Source organism: Camelus bactrianus, chromosome 13 (assembly GCF_048773025.1).
Source record: "Camelus bactrianus isolate YW-2024 breed Bactrian camel chromosome 13, ASM4877302v1, whole genome shotgun sequence".
Lineage (NCBI taxonomy): Eukaryota > Metazoa > Chordata > Mammalia > Artiodactyla > Camelidae > Camelus > Camelus bactrianus.
The window spans coordinates 57,777,086-57,795,115 of record NC_133551.1 but is presented as its reverse complement, the minus strand read 5'-3'; the positions used below and the strand labels follow the sequence as shown (position 1 = coordinate 57,795,115).

The 18,030-nt window shown below is 51.4% G+C and overlaps 1 protein-coding gene across 1 annotated transcript in view; it reads right to left on the bottom strand.

Moving 5' to 3' along the window:
* The window catches only part of NKAIN1 (sodium/potassium transporting ATPase interacting 1), a 39,919-nt gene extending 22,966 nt beyond the window's left edge, over window positions 1-16,953 (bottom strand). Inside the window, exon 1 of the mRNA XM_074377001.1 lies at window positions 16,504-16,953. Within this exon, the coding sequence (XP_074233102.1) occupies window positions 16,504-16,557 (54 nt within the window). The 5' untranslated portion in view covers window positions 16,558-16,953. The remainder of the gene's footprint in view (window positions 1-16,503) is intronic.
* Window positions 16,954-18,030: the final 1,077 nt, after the last annotated feature.

Here is an 18,030-nt window from a genome sequence, read left to right as displayed (position 1 = left end):
GAGAATCACAGCAGCTGCCAACATCTGGACAGTCCTTCACAGCTCAGACTGTGATTTATGCCACCACAACCCTGTAATGTGGGATTATTAACCCCATTGGACAGATGAAGACACTGAGGCTCAGAGAGGTGAAAGGGAGCCCCGTATCCTTGCCGGTATCTTGGTATCCTTCCCTCTGCACTGCCTTTACCCTCCCAAATGGTAAAGGTCTGTTTGTGTAGGTCTCCTGCTCTGATTCATCTGTGGCACAAAGGAATAAATGAGTGGAGTGAATGTCCCCCCCCCATTACCCTCTTCCTTTCTTGGTAATCTGCCAGTTCTGGGGGACCCTGCCTCCCCAGTGCTCTGCTCTGGTCTGTCTCAAGAGAGGGCCAGGGGAGGGGTCATCAGGGGCCTGTGTGAGCTGGGGTGGGTGTGTAAGAAGGGATGGCAGGAGAGGGCCTGCACAGGAGGGACTACCCTCCAACTGCCCTCCAGGTGACCGGGCTGAAGACTTTCCCTTCAAAACACGTGGCTCTGAATGTTAACACTAGCATTAATAATGATGGCTAATATTTTGTGTGCACTTACTTTGTGCCAGGCTTTGTGGCAAGTGCTCTGTGTGCGCCCTCTCATTCAGCCCTCACAAACTCGGGCAAGTGAGGGATGGGTGGTCGCCCCTGTTTCATGGAGGAGAGTGCAGCCTGAGATCTCAGAGCTGGAGAAGGGGCAGAGCAAACCAGGTGGCTCTAAAGCCAGAGCCTGGCTCTTCACCAAATCCCTGCGGCCCCCAGGAGACTTTCTCATCCTCACCCCTTCTCCCATCCTCCATCCCCAGGGCTGGCTGGGAAGATTAAAAGTGAGGGCAGAGGAGCTGAGGAGCCAGAGTGGAACTGCCTCCTGCAATCATTTCCTGGCCCGGGGCCAGAAGGCTGCTGGCAGACCTGTTGGAGGAAGAGGTGTGCTGTCAGCGTGGAAGCAAGGGGGGAGGGAGGGCCCCCCCTCCCCGGGACCGGGCCCCTGCCTGATCTCCAGGCCTGGTTTACAGGAGGAAGGAAAGGGAAGGCATGGTTCTTAAGTGCCTACTATGTACACACGCTGAGCGCTGCCCTTTAATGGTGATATTCCATTTTACCCCTAGAATGACAAGAAAGAATCATAGCTAACGCTTATGACACGCCAAGCATCTCTTAAATGCTCAGCATGCTTTGATTCATTTCATCCTCACAGACACGCACCAGGTAGAGGCACTTTGCACATGGGAAAACTGTAGCCTAAAGAAAAGTAACTTGTCCGAGGTCATGTGGCTGGTAAAGCTTTGATCCAGGACTAGAGTCCATGAGTAGCAGGCTTCCTATCCTGCTGGGGGAGCAGTGCCTCCATTGTCCAGAGGGGGAGAGTGAGGCCCACTCTTGAGGTCACTAGGTGTCAGAGTAAGGTTTGAGTCCGTTCTCCTAGGAATGTCTGTGGCATTTTAACTTAGCAGCATCTTTGCTCCTGCTCCCCATCAACTCCTGCCCAGAAATACGGAGACACCGGGAACAGTTCTAGCTGCATACTCCTGCCCACAGCTGCCCAGAAGCGAGCAGAGAGCAGTCTGCTTCCACCCACCCAGGGGAGCTTATTTTTGTTCAGAGTATCCTTGTCTGGAATCACACACCCAACTACAATCCTTCCCAGAAATGACATCAGACCACTTCCTGGAACAGTCCACGAAGGGTCCTGATGCAGGTTCCCTGTCCTCTGCTGGGACAGTGAGGGAAGGAGACAGAGATTGGACCCTATGGGGCCCCCTGCCTCCCTGGGCCTCTGTGTACCCGTCTGTACAAAGGGTTGTAGCGATGTTCTCTGGGGACCTTCAGGCTCCCACATTCCAGGATTCTCTGTCCAGTTTCCCTTCCAGCAAACTGTGTGCCTTGCAGACACACCACCTCAGAGAGCCTCATCGTGATTCCCATCAACTGTAATTACAGCAGCTACTACCTCCTAAGAGTTGACTAAGTGCCAGGTGCTGTGCTGAGTGCCTTTCTTTTTTTAAATTGAAATATAGTTGATTTACAATATTGTGTTAGTTTCTGGTGTACAGCAAAGTGATTCACAATCTTTTTTTTTTGTCCAGAAACTGTCATTTTTTAATTGAAGTGTAGTCGGTTTACAATGTTGCATTAATTTCTGGTGACAGCATTGAGTTACACATAAATATATGTATTCACACTTACATTCTTTTCCATCTTCTTTCTGTTATGATTTATTACAGACTGTTGAGTACAGTTCCCTGTGCTCTACAGTAGGACCTTGTTGTCTGAGTGCCTTTCACAGATTCTCAGTGCATTTGCTCGGCAGCCCTAAGAGACAGGTACAATGCTCTCTACTTTACAGATGAGGAAACTCGGCTCGGAGAGGCTGAGCACCCTGCCTGTGCTCACATTCCCAGAGCAGAAGCAGAATGTCTCACCAGTATCTCGTGCAGCTGGGAGGGTGAGAAGTGAATCCTGTATATCAAATATTTAGCCATGGGCCTTGATAAATCACGTCCCCACACCCTCCATCCTGACGCATCGGAACCAGCCAGCCCAGCGTGTCACAGCTGACAACCACAGTGTAATTCCCAGGCTGGGCCCCAGACAGCTTCTCACTTCAGGAAAGGATCCCTGGGTCCCTGGTGGCCTATCATGGGACTAACAGCTAGTGGCAGCTTGGGGACAGCAGCTCACTCATGGCTCTCGGGACTGCTGACCAGCAGACAGGCAGTGACAGGCTGGAGCAGCTGGCCTCGCCTGAGGCTGACCAGGCACCTGGGAGCCCCTGCCTGCACCCCATCCCCAAGGCCAGGCTGTTCTCAAACAATTGGGGAACTTCAGGACCGAAGCAAGGGTACAAACAGACCACTATGTGTCCAAACATTTAACTTATGAATCAAGCTAACAAACTCTTAAATAGAATATGTTCTATCTTCCGACACAGACATAACTGTCTGGAAGGCCAGGCTGTGCGCTGAAATTTCTCTGAACCTCAGAGTTCCATGCTACAAGGCAGTAGTGTCTTCTGGCTCCCTTCTGTGCAGGTCTGGACACCCTGGGACACATGTGCAGGCAGCAGCCACACCTGCCCCTCCCCCAGGCAGCCGGCCCTTGTCTGTCCCTGGGGCCTGGGAACGCACATACCAGCTTCACAGCCTCCCTCTGGAGAAGCTCCGGCGGGTCCTGAAAATGGGCTTGGGCTGATCTAATGGGGGGCTCTGGGGTCTGTCATGAGCAAACTGGGAAACCCTCAGTGGAGACAGGTTCCCAGGAAAAAGCCTCAGGTCACACAGGTGCCTGGACTCTGGACAGCCCAGGGGGATGGAGAGAGCTTGGGACTTAGCATCAGGAAATCCAGGCAGATCTCAGCTCTGCTGAGTGCGTGCTGTGACTTGTGGCCGGTGAATTCCCCTCCTGGGTCCCGTTTGCTCATCTGAAAAACAGGGGCGACAGCTCCTGCCTGGTGGGGTTGTAGTCAGGAGCAAATGCAGCAAGTCCGTGAGAAGGTTCGTGCGTTGCTTGCAGACTGTTCAACTCCACTGACCACCGACTCTAAGAAGCCCTTCCCTTAACACTCAGCTCCTTCACCATCTTCTTTTCTGCACAGCACTGGCCACACCCCAAAATGATCCCTGATAGCATCTAAGCCCACACAGGCCAGGACTTTGCCCCCCACACCACTGACTCCCCAGCACCTAGCACAGTGCTTGGCACAGAGTAATCGGCAGCTTTGTGACTATTCACTGGGTTTTCCTATCTGCTTATGGGGTTCATGCAGTCATCACCATCACTGGGGCCTTCTGAGGGCCAGACTCAGTGCCAGGCTAAGGACCAGACGGCTCAGGCACCTCCCTAGGCCCCACAGAGCTCCGTCTAGAGAGAGCGATTTGCTGTGAAAACAGGAACAGATTACAACAGAGTGATGCCTGCCGTTAACGGAGGCAGCAGGGACAAGGAATAGTCGAGTCCAAGGAAGACGGGTGCGGGAGTCCAGTGATGCTCCAAAGAGGAAACGATAGGCGAGCTGGCCTGAAGGAGATCAAAAGGGGCAGGAACTCCAGAGGCAGGAACAGCAAATGCAAAGGCACAGAGGTGTGCGGTGCAGCTGGTGCGCTTATGTCAACGTAGCCCCGAGCTCAGGGACATGGAAGTGGTGAGCACCAGGGTTGGCGGGAGGGGGGGGGGCCTGGGCAGCCCAGTGTCCCATGGGTTAGACCAGTAATTCTCAATGTGTGACCAGCTGCAGCACCTTGGAACTGGTTGGAAATGCAAATTCATAGGCTCCACCTCAGACTTACTAAATCAGAAACTTGGGGTGAGGTGTGGAAATTTGTATTTTAACAAGCCCTCTTGGTGATTCTTTTTTTTTCGCCCAGGGGAGAGGTAATTAGGTTTATTTATCTAATTTTTCTTCTCTTTAATGGAGGTACTGGGGGTACTGGGATTGAACCCAGGACCTCATGCATGCAAAGCATGCTCTCTACCCTCCCCGCCTCTTGGTGATTCTGATGCACGTTGAAGTTTGGGAACAGTCAGACGTCCTCCTGAAGGCAACGAGGAGCCATGGAGAGATTACAAACAGAAGGAGGAAGGATCAGCCTGGACTTGATAATGATCTCTAGGCTAGGAAAAGGCCCCCATCGGAAAGCCGGCCCCATGTGAACCCTCATCTCCAGCTGGACAGAGCCGCGGTATGTGGCAGAAGAACAATCTATCTTCACATGTGAGGGAAGGGGCCCCTGGGAAGTCAGGGACGCCTGGTGTGCGCAGGACCTGCTACCAGGGTGACCACCTGTCACTTGGAGGAAGGGAGCAGTGCCCTATAGAGGGTCAGTGAAGGGTAGCTGGTTATCATGGCAACCTCCCCTCAGGTAGGACAGAGGAAGGGAAGAAGGAAGCCTGTTATCCCCAGGTATCCATCCCCATTCCTACAAGAGAGCATCACAGCCCTCCACTCCTCCTTTGACCCCATCTAGCCAATCATCTCCTCTGTTCATCTGGGCCCCAGGTGGCAATTTCCTCCCCTCCCTTGAAGCCACACCCTCCTGTCACAGCCTAAGGGCTGGGGGGCTGTCTCCTTGGTTACAGACTGGGCTCCTGTATCCATGGTGACCCTCCCTCCAGAGGCCAGAGACCCTCATCTGCTAGGCCTTCACTTTCCTTTGCCAAGGGTGGTTTTGGGGGTGGCGACCCAGAGCAGGGCTCTCCCACTGTCTCTTCAGCTGGCACATTGTGAGAATAGGAGGAACGAAAAGATTCCATGTGTTACCTTCGACCAGGAGACAGACACTGAGGGGACATTCAAGGTCCAATCTGAAGCTTGGGAGAGAGCAAACTAGTGGGGCAGAAAGCACAAGGAGGGTTATAGAGTCCGAAAGGCCTGGGTTTGAGTCCTGCACCCACACTGTGTAATCTTGGGCAGGCTCTGTCACTTTCTGAGCCTCAGTTTCCTCACCTGTCCACTGGAGAAAATATTAATACCTACCCCCTAGGGTCCTGCAAGATTAAGTAAGAAAACACATCTGAACTGAGAAGCGGAGTACCCAGCACCTCACTGAGTCCTGTCTTCCTGTTCCTCAGGGAGGAGGAGGGACACCTGCTGGTGGGTGACCTCTTTCTGCTGGTGGGACACCTGGTGGGGAAGTGCAGTGGCTCTGGGGTCAGAAACACTCCATAAACATTGACTGCCGGCACTCTTATTATTACTGTTCATCATCTGGCAATGAATGGAGCCCTGCCTGGTAAATTGCTTCCTCCAGGTAATTAACATTTCCCATTGTCATTGTAGGCTTCATTCACTGCAATCTGATACAAGGGGATGTTGTCTAGAAAGCTGGGGCCACATTGTGCTTCTTAGTTTTCCCGCAGCGCCTGGCCCTGGCCCTGGCTGGGAGCACCCAAGCAGCTCAGCATGGAAGGGACTTGGAAATCACCTACTTTAATTTAGTATGTAAGGCAGAAAGCTCTCCTCCCTGGCCTTGTCACGTGCTTGGATGCCTCCAGGGATGAGGTCCTTATCCCCTGGCGAAGATGGACCAGTGCCCAGGACTCTACGGAGGCTGAGCTCCACGGGGTGAGCAGGAGCTGAAGGGGCAGCTGCAGGAGTGGGGACCATGGGAACTCCCAAGGCCACCCCCATGCCCTAGCAGCTCCCCTTCCCCTCCCGCTGAGAATTGATAATAAGAGTGGTTCTAATTATGCTCTAATTGCTTTCTTCCAGGCAGTTTCTCTGGAGCCAAGGAGTTCAGAGTTCATGAATAAATGAAGAGGGAGGAAGTGGGGTGTTTATTGATCCACAAATCTCTATGTGCCAGTGTCTGTTCCATGTGCGTGGGCATGCAGCTGTGTGCAGTTTTGCATATATACATACAAACATGCAAATATACACATCATAGCCCCCAGACGCCTCTCTCCTAAAGACTGGTGGTGGTAGTGGTGGGGGGAGCGTAAATGGAAAGTAATAAAAAGTGTCCTAAACTGGCTTTGAGTCCCAGTCCCAACTCAGCCACTGACTTGCACAGTGGTCTTGGGCAAATCCTCATTTTCCCAGTTGTAGAGAATGGAGGTGAAGTAATGTCTGCCAGCCTCCTCTCAGAAAACTCAGACTTCAGGTTGTCAATGGGGGAATCATCCAGATAGACAGACCTCGACGGTGCCAGGTAAGCACTGTCGCCCTCAGATTGCCCTTTCTCCCAGATGCCTCATTCCCTAAAACCTGGCCAAGCAGCTGGGGGCTCCAGGCAAGTGGCAGGAGGAACACACACATCTCCATGCTGGTGGGACACCTAGTGGGGATGAGAAGGGGCAGGGTGGACTGATGGAGGAAGAAATAGACCTTCAAGATCAAAGCAAAGTGCTGGGTCTGAGGGACCCCAGGACTGCCTGTCTCCTCAGTGGCTGGGGCCAGGCCAGGTGGGGATAATGAGGATCCTTGGAATTTGCTTGTGGAAGGAAATCTTTTCAGCCTTCATGACTTCCACTAAGAAGCCAAAGTTAGCAGTCCTGGGTTTTGGCATCAGCTGGAACTTGCCATGCCACTGCATTGCTGTGTGACTTTGGGCAAGTAACTTCAGCTCTCTGAGCTCCAGAGCCTTCATCTAGGAAATGAGGACAACAGCGGTCCATTTCTGGGGCTGCTGCGAGGGTGACAAGCGATGACACATGTGAGGCCAAATGTTAGAGGTTAAGAGTGGGGCCTGGAGTCAGACTACCTGAGTTTGTAGCCCAGCTCTGCCACTGCCTGACATAACTGCTTGCAGCCTCAGTTTCTGCAAAACAGGGACCATAACTGCATCTATCACATAGGGGTGCAGTGAGGGTGAATGAGCTACTACAGGTAAAGCTGTTATGACAGAAGGCAGTGCTTCGCGATGCTCAGTATCCATTGGACATTTCACGTATGGGGTAACTGAGCCCCAGAGAGGGGCAAGGATTTGTCCGAAGCCACGAAGCCAGATTACTGCAGAACCAGGCCTATGCGGGAGCCAGCTGCTTGCAGGGCCCCCTGTCCAGACCTTGAATGGATAACTGCAGACCTTTCATAAGACCTGGGCCATTCTGCTCAAGATTTGAGGCCTCTCGGGGGGCTGAAGCTGCCCTCTCCTGTCCTCCCTGGTGGCTCTAAGGCTGGCTCAAACCAGTGGGATATATCAGAGGGCAGGGAGGGCTGACCCACCTTCCCAGCCCACCTGGCTGGCCCCTCCATTCCAGGGCTGGCTGCAGAGGCCTCAGAAACAATTCAGGGGTCCAGGACCAGAACACCATTTGTCAGCCCTGCATGGTGGTGGCGGGCTCATCTCCATGGCAACAGTGCAGTGTGAAGGCATCTTGGCATCATTAGGGAGCGCGCTGAGTAGTATAAACAGAGGCTGCAGTAGATTACACGCCTATTATGAGCAGTCTTGGGCTCTGAGCACTGGTAATTATGCCTAATTGTGCATTTAATTGTGTAATTGAAAACCCACGTCTCCGGTTCAGGCTGGGGCTGCAGAACCTAACCCCCCCTCAAAAAAAAAAGCTTAGGAGCAATCCCTACCCTAGTAATCCCAAGGCAGCCTCCCTTTTGAGGGCAAGGACTAGCCAGAGCGGGCACAGGGGTGAAGTACCTACAGACTCCCTTTCCCTGACTTCCTTTGCTAGCTCAGCCTGGCTCTGTGATTTGATGGGCGGTGGGGAGCATGCTTAAGGTAAAGGGACATGGTAAAAACACAAAAATGCTCACAATTTTCATTATTCATAATAAATACCATTTTCTGCTATTGCCACTGACCTCTCAGGACCTAGAATCAGTATCTGGTTCCAAGGGACCCAGATCATCATTAGATCCATTACATGTCCAAGATGTCGTCCAACCCATATATTAATTCTCTTTTTAAAATATTTTATTTATTTATTATTGTATTACTTATTTTTCATTTTGGGGGGGAGGTAACTAGGTTTATTGATTTTTAGAGGAGGTACTGGGGATTGAACCCAGGACCTCATGCATGCTAAGCATGCATTCTACCTCTTGAGCTATACCCTCTCCCCTGTATTAATTCTTAATCACTGCCCGATACAGGGAACTCACCACCTGATTCTCAGTCCACTACTGCAGAGCCTCTGTAGATAGTTTGAAAACCTCTGATGGAGTTCAATACTCTCTCCTCCATTCCCTCAGTGTCACAGACTGGAGAAAATGAGGTCCAGAGAGGGACAGGGCCAGCTCCAAGAAGCACAGCAAGTGAGTATCAGAACCCTGGGATTCCGACTTGCAGCTGAGGGTGTATTTTGTACCCTAAGGTGACTCAGCACCAAGAATTGTGCCCAAGATTCTGTAGGCACTTCATAAATATTTGGTGAATGCAACTCTGGGTAGAGTTAGCTGGTGGCGATTCTTACTCTCTGACCCAACAGCATTTTATCTCTCTAGGGTTCAGGAAGTTCCCCTGCGGTGGGCCAGGGGTTAGTGATGGGTTAGAACCTCCTGCTCTGAGCCTCTATAGTCTGAGACTTGATTTTACAACCAAATAGGCCATGTGGGCATTTGGGATGAGGAAAGTACACTCATTCAGAGGAAAGAAGAGGTCTCCCAAGTTCCTGACAACCTGACACCCAGGTGAAAAGCCGTGGGCCGGCCACTGGAGGCAGGAGCCTCCCCCCATCAGTCACCTGCAGCAAGGTGGGCTGATGTGGCGGCAGCTCTGATCTCCACCTGTTAAAGGATGGAACTCATCGATGAGTCAGCACCAGAGCGCTCCCCTGAGATGACGAACCCAACCTTCTCCCTTTACGAAGGGGACACAGAGCACCAAACTTCTCTGTTTCTCTTGGAGTGAGTGCTGGGCTCTGTGCCCAGAGCTCTTCCTGCCTTGTTTTGGGTCATCCTCGCTATAGTCCCATGAGGGTGTATTGTTATTATTATTCCCATTTTACAAAAAGAGAAGCTCAAGAGACACTAAGGCCAAGGCCATGCAGACTTAGCAGAACCTCTGCTTCAACTTGGGCCTTCAAATGGCTGAAAAAGGGGACACGTCCACTTCCCATCCCATGATATTCAGGTTCATAAAAACTGCTGTCTCATTTCTGGAGCATTCAAGAGTGTGAGCCCAGCAACAAGTTTATATTGTATAGCACAGGGAACTATATTCAATATTTGTAGTAACTTATGGTGAAAAAGAATATGAAAATGAATATACGTATGTTCCTATATGACTGAAGTATTGTGCTGTACACCAGAAATTGATGCAACATTGTAAACTGACTATACTTCAATAAAAATATATTTTAAAAAAGTGTGAACACTTTGTGAGCTCCTAATCAGCGTATCTTACCTCCAAGAATGCAATCTCCGAGGCAGATTACTAGTATCCTGATTTAGAGAAGTACAGGTGGAAGTTCAGAGAGGTTAAGTGTCTTGCCCAATCTCACCCAGCTACAAAGAGGCAAAGATGGAACTCAAACCTCAGCCTGACCCCACAGCCCAAGCTCTTCCCTGTTGAACTCCCTGCCTCTGGATTTACCAGCTGCTTTGAAAGGCAAGGGCCAGGAGGCCAGGGTAACTCACTAAAACCTGCAGCCACAATAACTGCTCTTCCAAAACCCTAGTGCTTGCTGGCAGGAGCACGTGTCCCAGGGAAGAATGCTTTGCTCCCTGAGGCTCCCCCTCAGTCTCCAAATCACCATCCCTCTCCAGGATCAGCAGGGAGGCTGAGAGCACTGGGACTGGGGACCCCCAGACCAAAGCCAGCTCTGCCCCTTGTGGCCATGAACTAGTTTTTAAAAACACATCTCTGGTCTCAGCCTGCTCTCCCATCACCCACTCCTCCCTGAAAGTAAAGAAAAGAGACTTCAACCATCAAGAGCTGACCATCTCCACTTGGTCCAGATTTTGCAATTGTTCTCAAATCCTTTCCCCTTGATCATTCATGTGAGGTCTAGACTGTATCTTCCGTTTCCTTGGTAACAAGTCACTTCATTCTTCTGAGCCTCAGTATGCTCATCAGTAAATGGGTATAAAGACCATCCCTATCTCATAGAGTTGTTATGAGGGCTGATAAGTCTTCAATGCAGGTTAATTTCCTTCCTGGGTAACTTTTCCTTAACCCAAGTCACAGTTCTCTTAAACCCAACGCCGGCCTTGGGGTGACTAGAAATGGGGGCGGGGCATGGGGGTTAGCATTTGAACAAGTAGCTCAGAAGGTCTGGCATTAGTAACAACCCTGTATGGAAGAAGAAAGATTCAGATGTCTGTCGGCTTCCACACCCAGCACCCCCACCGTCCTACAGGGGAAGGAACAGGGCATGCGAGGTAGAAGCTGTGGAGTCCTAGATCTGACTTTTGAATCCTCATTCTGTCCCTACTATTTATGTGGCCACGGATAAGCCGGCAAGTAACAAGGAACAAGGTATATAAAGCGCTTAGTGCAGTGCCTGGCTCACAGAAGACACCAAACAACAGGAAGTTGTTACTGTTATTACTATTTCCTTCAGAACCATGTATTTCCCATATAAAGAAACTAAGACTTAAAGGGTTTATGGGTATGACTCTGATCACTAAAATCTCTAACAGAGGCAGAGATGGGGCTGAAGTGACTTATCCAAACCTCAAGGCAAATGACATAGGGAGGCGTAGGGAGCACTTGCCCAGGCCAGTGCCATCTGGGCACCATCTCAGGGGACCCTCCCCAACTGCCATGGGGCAGGAGCTTTTATTCTGACTACAAGAGAGAGGCAGAAGCTCAGAGAAGGTAAGGGACTTTCTGGAGGTCACAAAGCAAGGCAGCAATGTCTGTCTGATCCCAGAGGTATTACCCTCTGTGCCGGATCTCAGAGCAGCTGCTATATGTGGGACACTTATCTCAAAATCACTCACCCATCCACCCCTGGAACGGAGCTGAACCAAGGCCATCTGCTGGCCCTTGGAGCCCCCTGCTCCATTCCACCTTGCTCTGTCTACCTCATGTGGGTCTTGAGGGCTGTTTGGCCTCAGTCTGTCCATCTGCAAAAAGCAGTTGATCACCCCAGTCCCAAGCCCGTCCAAAGCGGTATGAGAGACAAAGACAATCAGTTGCCTGAATGGTTTTGTGCTCCTGGCTCTGAAGCCTGGCCCAAGGACTGAAGCACCCAGAGCAGAGGCAGCCCCTCCCCAGGAAGCTTCAGAGCTCAGGCCCCTGCACAAGCCCATTTCCCTTGGTCTTCACCATCACTATTGCTAATAACGACATCAATCAGGTTGACCACGTTTCACACCATTACTTGCAGCTCAGCAGGAAGCTACACATTTTCCCCCTCACCCACCACCTTCCAGAAAGCCAAGAGATTTCCAGAAGGGAAGAGAATGAAACTGATGATTTTTCTGAGTATCTACTTGGGCGTGGCACCCAGCTAAGCCCTTCGTACAACTCTGTGAAGTAGGGATGACTTTCTCTTTTCCAGAGAAAGAAACTGGGGCCCCAAGGAGCGAATGCATGTGTCCAAGGTCACACAGAGCTGGGACAAGAACAAGCATGGCAGTGATGTATTACTGACCACTCACAGGCTCACAGTGGTGGGATCCTACTGAAATATTATCATTCTCATTTTCAGATGAGGAGACTGAGGCTTGAAGCAGTGAAGAGACCTGTCTGAGGTCACATGCTGCTTCAGCGTGAGCAGCAGAGTGGCACAGGGTGGGGAGGGTGGCTCTCTGCTCCGGGAAAAGAGTGCCTGAATCTTGGTTCTGTCACTGACTAGCTTAGAGACCTCTCTGAGCCTCAATTTCCTCATCAGAAAAAGGGGGTAATAAAAGCATCTATCTCATTTTGTGGGAAAACAATAAGAAGGATAAAACAGTAAAACAGCTAATGTTTATCGATTGTTTAACATGCACCAGGCACTTTGCCAAGCACTTTACATGTGTAAGCTCACTGGGTTAAATGAGGTATTGCACATAAAGTGCTTAGCACAGGACTCCAGAAATGGGAGTGATGATGATGATGATGATGATGATGATGATGAAGGCACTGATGATGATTCCCTTGGGCAAGCCTCAGTTCATCCTCTTACTGGAAGAACAGAGTGGCCTATAAGGTTTCAGAAAGGAGGGAGACCAGGAAAGAAGGGAAGGGCTTGGACAGGGGAGGGAAAAAGAAACACATAAAAATTAGGGAGTGAATAGCATTGATAAGGTCAAGAGGATATGCCAAGTAGGGAGAAAGCAAGGGATCCAAGATGCTCTACAGAGTGAAACCAGACTGAGACCCACAGAACCTCCAGGCCAATCCAGACATCATCCCAGAGTCCTAGATGGGCAGAACTGGCAAGACCCTAGAGACACAGACCAGTGTTTCTTTCTTTTTATTTATTTATTTGTTTGTTTGTTTATTTTTAGGGGGGATGTTAGGTTTGTTTGTTTGTTTAAACAGAGGTACTGGAGATTGAATCCAGGACATTGTGCATGCTAAGCACAAATTCTATCACTAAGCTATACCCTCCCCTCAAAAGACTAGTGTTTCTTCCCATTTTACAGATGGGGAAAAGCCTTGCCCAAGTTCATAGGATATAGTGGTAGAGGTGAGCTTGAATCCAGGCCTCCTGACTCGCAGCTCAGGGCCCAAATACCTGCCGTTTCCCACAAAGGAAGAGTGCAGGGGCACCTGAACATGTCTGGGTCACAATTCCAGGGACACATCTCAGGGTATGTATCATTAAGATGATAACAATAAAAAGCTAGTTTATTTAAAAAATTTTTTTCAGATTCTTTTCCCTTATAGTTTACTACAGATATTGAATATAGTTCCCTGTGCTATATAGTAGGACTTTATTGTTTATTTTATATATAGTAGTTTGTATAATCCCAAACTCCTAATTTCTCCCTCCCCCTCCTCTTCCCCTTTAATAACTGTAAGTTTGTTTTCTATGACTGTGAGTCTGTTTCTGTTTGGTAAATAAGTTCATTTGTATAATTTTCTAGATTCCACGTATAAGTGATATCATATATTTGTCTTTCTCTGTCTGACTTACTCCACTTAGTATGATAATCTCTAGTCCATCCGTGTTGCTGAAAACAGCATTATTTCATTCTTTAAAAGCTATAGTTTACTGAATGCTCACTCTGTGCCTGGCACAGTGTTAACTAAGCTCATTATATGCATTTAATCCTCACAACAACTCTAAGAATTGGAAACTATGTCTTATCTTTATTTACCCTCGGAGAGGGTAAGCAACTTGCCTAAGGTCCCACAGCTAGGAAGTGAGAGCCAGGACTCAAACCCATGTCTGTCCTTTCAAACTCCAGAGCCTTGTCTACCTGAATGGTACAGCCCTCATCTGCTTCTCCCACCCTCCGGTGCACCCTCACACCCTACTCCCTCACCCAAAGCAAGTCTATCCCAACCACAGAAGAGTGTTTAGAACTGGCCTGCTTTATTATAAGTCAGACCCCACTGGAAAAAGAAAAATGACACAGTTCCTTTGTAAAGTTTTCAGCTTAGAAACATTTAACAGCCTCTTCCTTCTCTGCCCCTTGGATGAGAGGAAACAGGCTCCCTTCAGCAAACTGGTGAATTCCAGCATCTGGAAGCACATTATGGAAGCTGCCAGGGAGCAGAGGCTCCTGGCAGTTAGCGACAGCTGAAGGGCCCACTCTGCAATCGGCCCAGACAGAGCAACAGACCTAAGAGACCAATGTTCAAGTCCCTCCTCGAAACATCCCCAGATTATCTCAGGTAATCCTCTCAAGCTGCCCAAAGGCACCCACTCAGGACGTAGAAGGATCAGAATCCCACCCAGCCCTTGTCTAATTCCAGAAACCCTTGCACTGGTGAGCCCTCTAAATGGAAGGATGGGTTTAGCTTAGCTGGGCAGAGCTATGGAGGCAGGTGAGGGCGGGACAGGAAGACTGCCTCCACCACCTTCATTTCTTTAGAGTAGTAAGCATCTCCCAAGGGACCCCTGACTTACCAGGGCCAGAACTACTTACTTTACAATTAAGAAGGCAACAGAGGATGCTGGTCAGCTGCCTGGCTTCATAGCCTGGCCCCTGACTGCACAACTTTGGGCAAGTTACTTCATAAGGTTGTTATGAGGATTAAATGAGTTAATACACGGAAAAGTGCTTACAAGGGTACCTATAACCTCGTAAGTGCTCCCCAAATCTCATCAACAGAGAATGACTACGAGACAAATTGTTAATAGTGCTTACCTCTGGGGTATGGGACTGGGCATAGAAAGAAACTTCTTTATCTTCTGGTCTGTTTGGTTATTTACTGATTTAATCATTTTATAATATCTGTATATTACTTTTCTAACAAAAATGTCCTAGTTAAAAATTTAAAAATTAACACAGAAAAAAATCCTCTGAAAACTTTCAGCACTTCTTGGCATTTTATGTTCCTCAAAGGAGATAAAGAAGCGTGTTTCTACTGGGAGCCAGGAGTTGCCAAATAACTGATTCACTCATTTATTTTACAAATATTAATGGAGTGTCAGGCACTGTTCCAGCTGCTGGGGATTTAGTGGGAACAAAACAGATAATCTCTGCCCTTCTGGAGTTTCCATTCTACCTGATCTTAACTAATCCCCTCTGCAACCCTCACAGAGGAGGAATTACAGAGGGGCCAACCAAGATGGCCCTGTGAGGGGAAGTCACTTGCCCTGCATCCAGGGCTACAATCTTCAGGGCTGGTTGTTTTGACCACTGCTCAAGGGGACAGGTCTGTGGATGGCAAATTTGGGGCTGGGGTCCCCAAGAGAAGAGAAAAAAGACAAACGAGGAGGTCTGTATATCCACATGCAAATCTTCCTTCTGCATTACTGTACACACCTGTGGTAGAGGAAGGGCAATGGATGCAGGCAAAAGCGGAGACTCAGAACATAGAGTCCGCATCAGTGAGGCCCCGGCTCCCCAAATTCACGCTTATACCTGAGTTCTGCCCATGGAGGTCCCCATGCACCTCTGTCCCCAAAGCTTCTAGTTGTTGTGCCTCAGCTCTAGGGTAGACAGGAGATTCTGGCCTCTCCTTAACCACTTTCCCAAATTCACCTTCCAGAGCCTGAGCTAAAGGGTAGCGCTGGTCCCCTTCAGCCCCTAAATTCACTCCACTGGCCCCCCTGAGACAAGAACCCAAGTTCCCTGAGCTGGGATGAGGTATAGTGTCCCCAGATGCTCGCATCCTCCCCGTGGCACCAAAGTATCCCTACCCTCACCTGTGCCAGCTCAGGCAGAGGAGCCCGTCTGCCTGTCCCGCGCTCCACCCCCTACCCCCATTACCACCCTTGCTCTGGTGTAACTGATGACTGACGAATGCCTGTGGCCACAGCCAAAGCAGGGAGGGCCTGCACCTGGTTGGTCAGACTGGCCCAGGACTTGGTAGCTCCTTGTGAACCTCTCCAGGGAGGCGGCTCTCCATTCCCAGGCCTGCCCCATCAGGAGGGTGGAGGGAGGCAGGAACAGCACAAAGGAGCGAACGGTTCTTGGAGTCTAAGATCCCAACACACACAGATGAACATGGACCAGAAATGGTCAGAGATCTAGAGACATAGCAAGGAGAAACCCGGAGAGAGACATACACAGGAGCAGAGACTTTTGTGAGAAACATTCACAGGGGCGGAGACCAGAGGCAGAGACCCACGCAAACGAGTTATCTAGAGGAAAACACAGGGCAGGGACCTCATCGGATCAACACACCAGCATCGGACACACCCCCAAGCCCCAGCGAGCCACAGTCCCACGGCGCATCCCCCTAGCAGGAGGCCACTCATACAGTGCGGGCCAGACGCGTGGAGCCCCAGGCGCGGGGCGGCCGGGGACTTGCGCACAGGACACACTCGGGGACAGAGGAGCGCCGGGAGAGAAGCGCACACAAAGAGACAGCCCGGCCAGCAGAAGCAGGCTCCGCCCGTCCGCTCCGTGACTCCAGACACCCCCCCCCCATTCCGGGCGCTCGCCCCCAACACACACAGAGACACAACCCCACCCGCACGCCCCAGGACCCCGCCCCGCCGCACCCCACCCGGCCTGGCCGCCCGGGCGCGCGGCGCTCACCAGCTGCAGGCAGCAGAAGGCAACCAGCGTGCAGCGCCCGCTGCACTTGCCCATGGTTCCGGGGGCCGCGCGCGCCGTCCGCCGCGGCGCCCCTCTAGCTCGGCGGCCGCCGCCTCCTCTGCGACGCGCGGGCTCCGCGTCCTCCCCGCTGTGCGCCCCAGGCGGCGGGGCCGGGCGCCTAGGGCCGGGCCCGGGAGCGCCGGCTTCTCAGGGCTGGGGCCGGCCGCTCGCGCTCTGAGTCCATGGTCTGTCCGCCCGCGCTCTGGCTCTGCCGCGCCGCGCCTCCTTTGTCTGGCCGGCCGGCCGCCAGGCGCGCCTCCTGCCCCCGGGCGGCTGGCGGGGAGCGGGGAGCGCAGGTACCCAGCGCGGCGCAGCGCAGAGCAGCACTGCCCAGCTGGGGCAGCCGCCCGGGAGCTCGGCGGCCGCGGCTCCCCGGCCCCACCACGTGGCTCCGCCGCCGCGGCAGTGAGGGAGGGAGGGAAAGAGGGAGGAGAGGGGAGGAGAGGGGTGGGGCGGGGCGGCCGAGGGAGCAGAAGGGAGGGGAGAAGGGGTAGAGAAGCGGAGAACAGGGGCAAGAGTCAGGGAGTGAAGTGAGAAGAGTGAAGGCTTGGGGACTGATAGCTCTGGGTCAAATCCAGACTTCACAGCTCACTCGCTGTGTGACCTTGGGCAAATCACATCACCTCTCCGGGCCTCAGTTTCCTTAACAAAGTAGGAATAATAATGACCGCTTCAGTGTTGCCGCAAAGATGAAATGCAGTTCCGTGAATAAAGCACTTAGCTCTGTACCTGGCCTCCTGAGGGTGCCGGCACATTCCTCTGTCCACCTTGTCTCTAGGGCCATGCGGTTCCAACTTCGACCCCCTATTTCCACTCCAGTTCCCAGGTCTACTCCCCACCCCAGCCTCCCTCCTGAGTGCCTGGCCACCTTGTCTTCCTTCCCTCTTTCCTTCTGCTGGCCTTTATTGAGCCTCCACTGCATACACACCCCTGGGGGCCCTATGATCCAGAACAGGAGCGCTGTTCCAGAACCCACTGAGCTTCCCAGTCCAGGGAACAGGCAGGCTCTCAGGGGCAGGAGCATGAGATGCCTGGTGGCAAAGTTCTGCCCGGGGGGCTGTGGCCAGCCCCTAACCCAGGTTGCATTGGGGAAGGAGTTAGGAAGGGCTGGCCAGTAGAAGACTGCCTTCTCCAAAACACCCCCTCCCCCCAAAAGCACCCAAGCTCCCAAACACATCTCAAATCCATTTAATCATCTCAACCCGACTCCTAACTTCTTACAGTCATCTTGATGATTAGCATCACTCAGGTGGGAATCCTTGCGTCATCCTCCGGGCTTTTCTATCTCATTTGACTCGTCATGACATTCTATGAACTTATCTTCCAGCTAATATCTATGAAATACCTACTATGTACCAGGCTCTCCACTGGGGATAAGGGGATGAACCAGTTTTTGCACTCACTGAGAGAACAGTCTAGTGAGGGATTGTCCAGAAAATATGCAAATACATGACGACAAATTCTGAT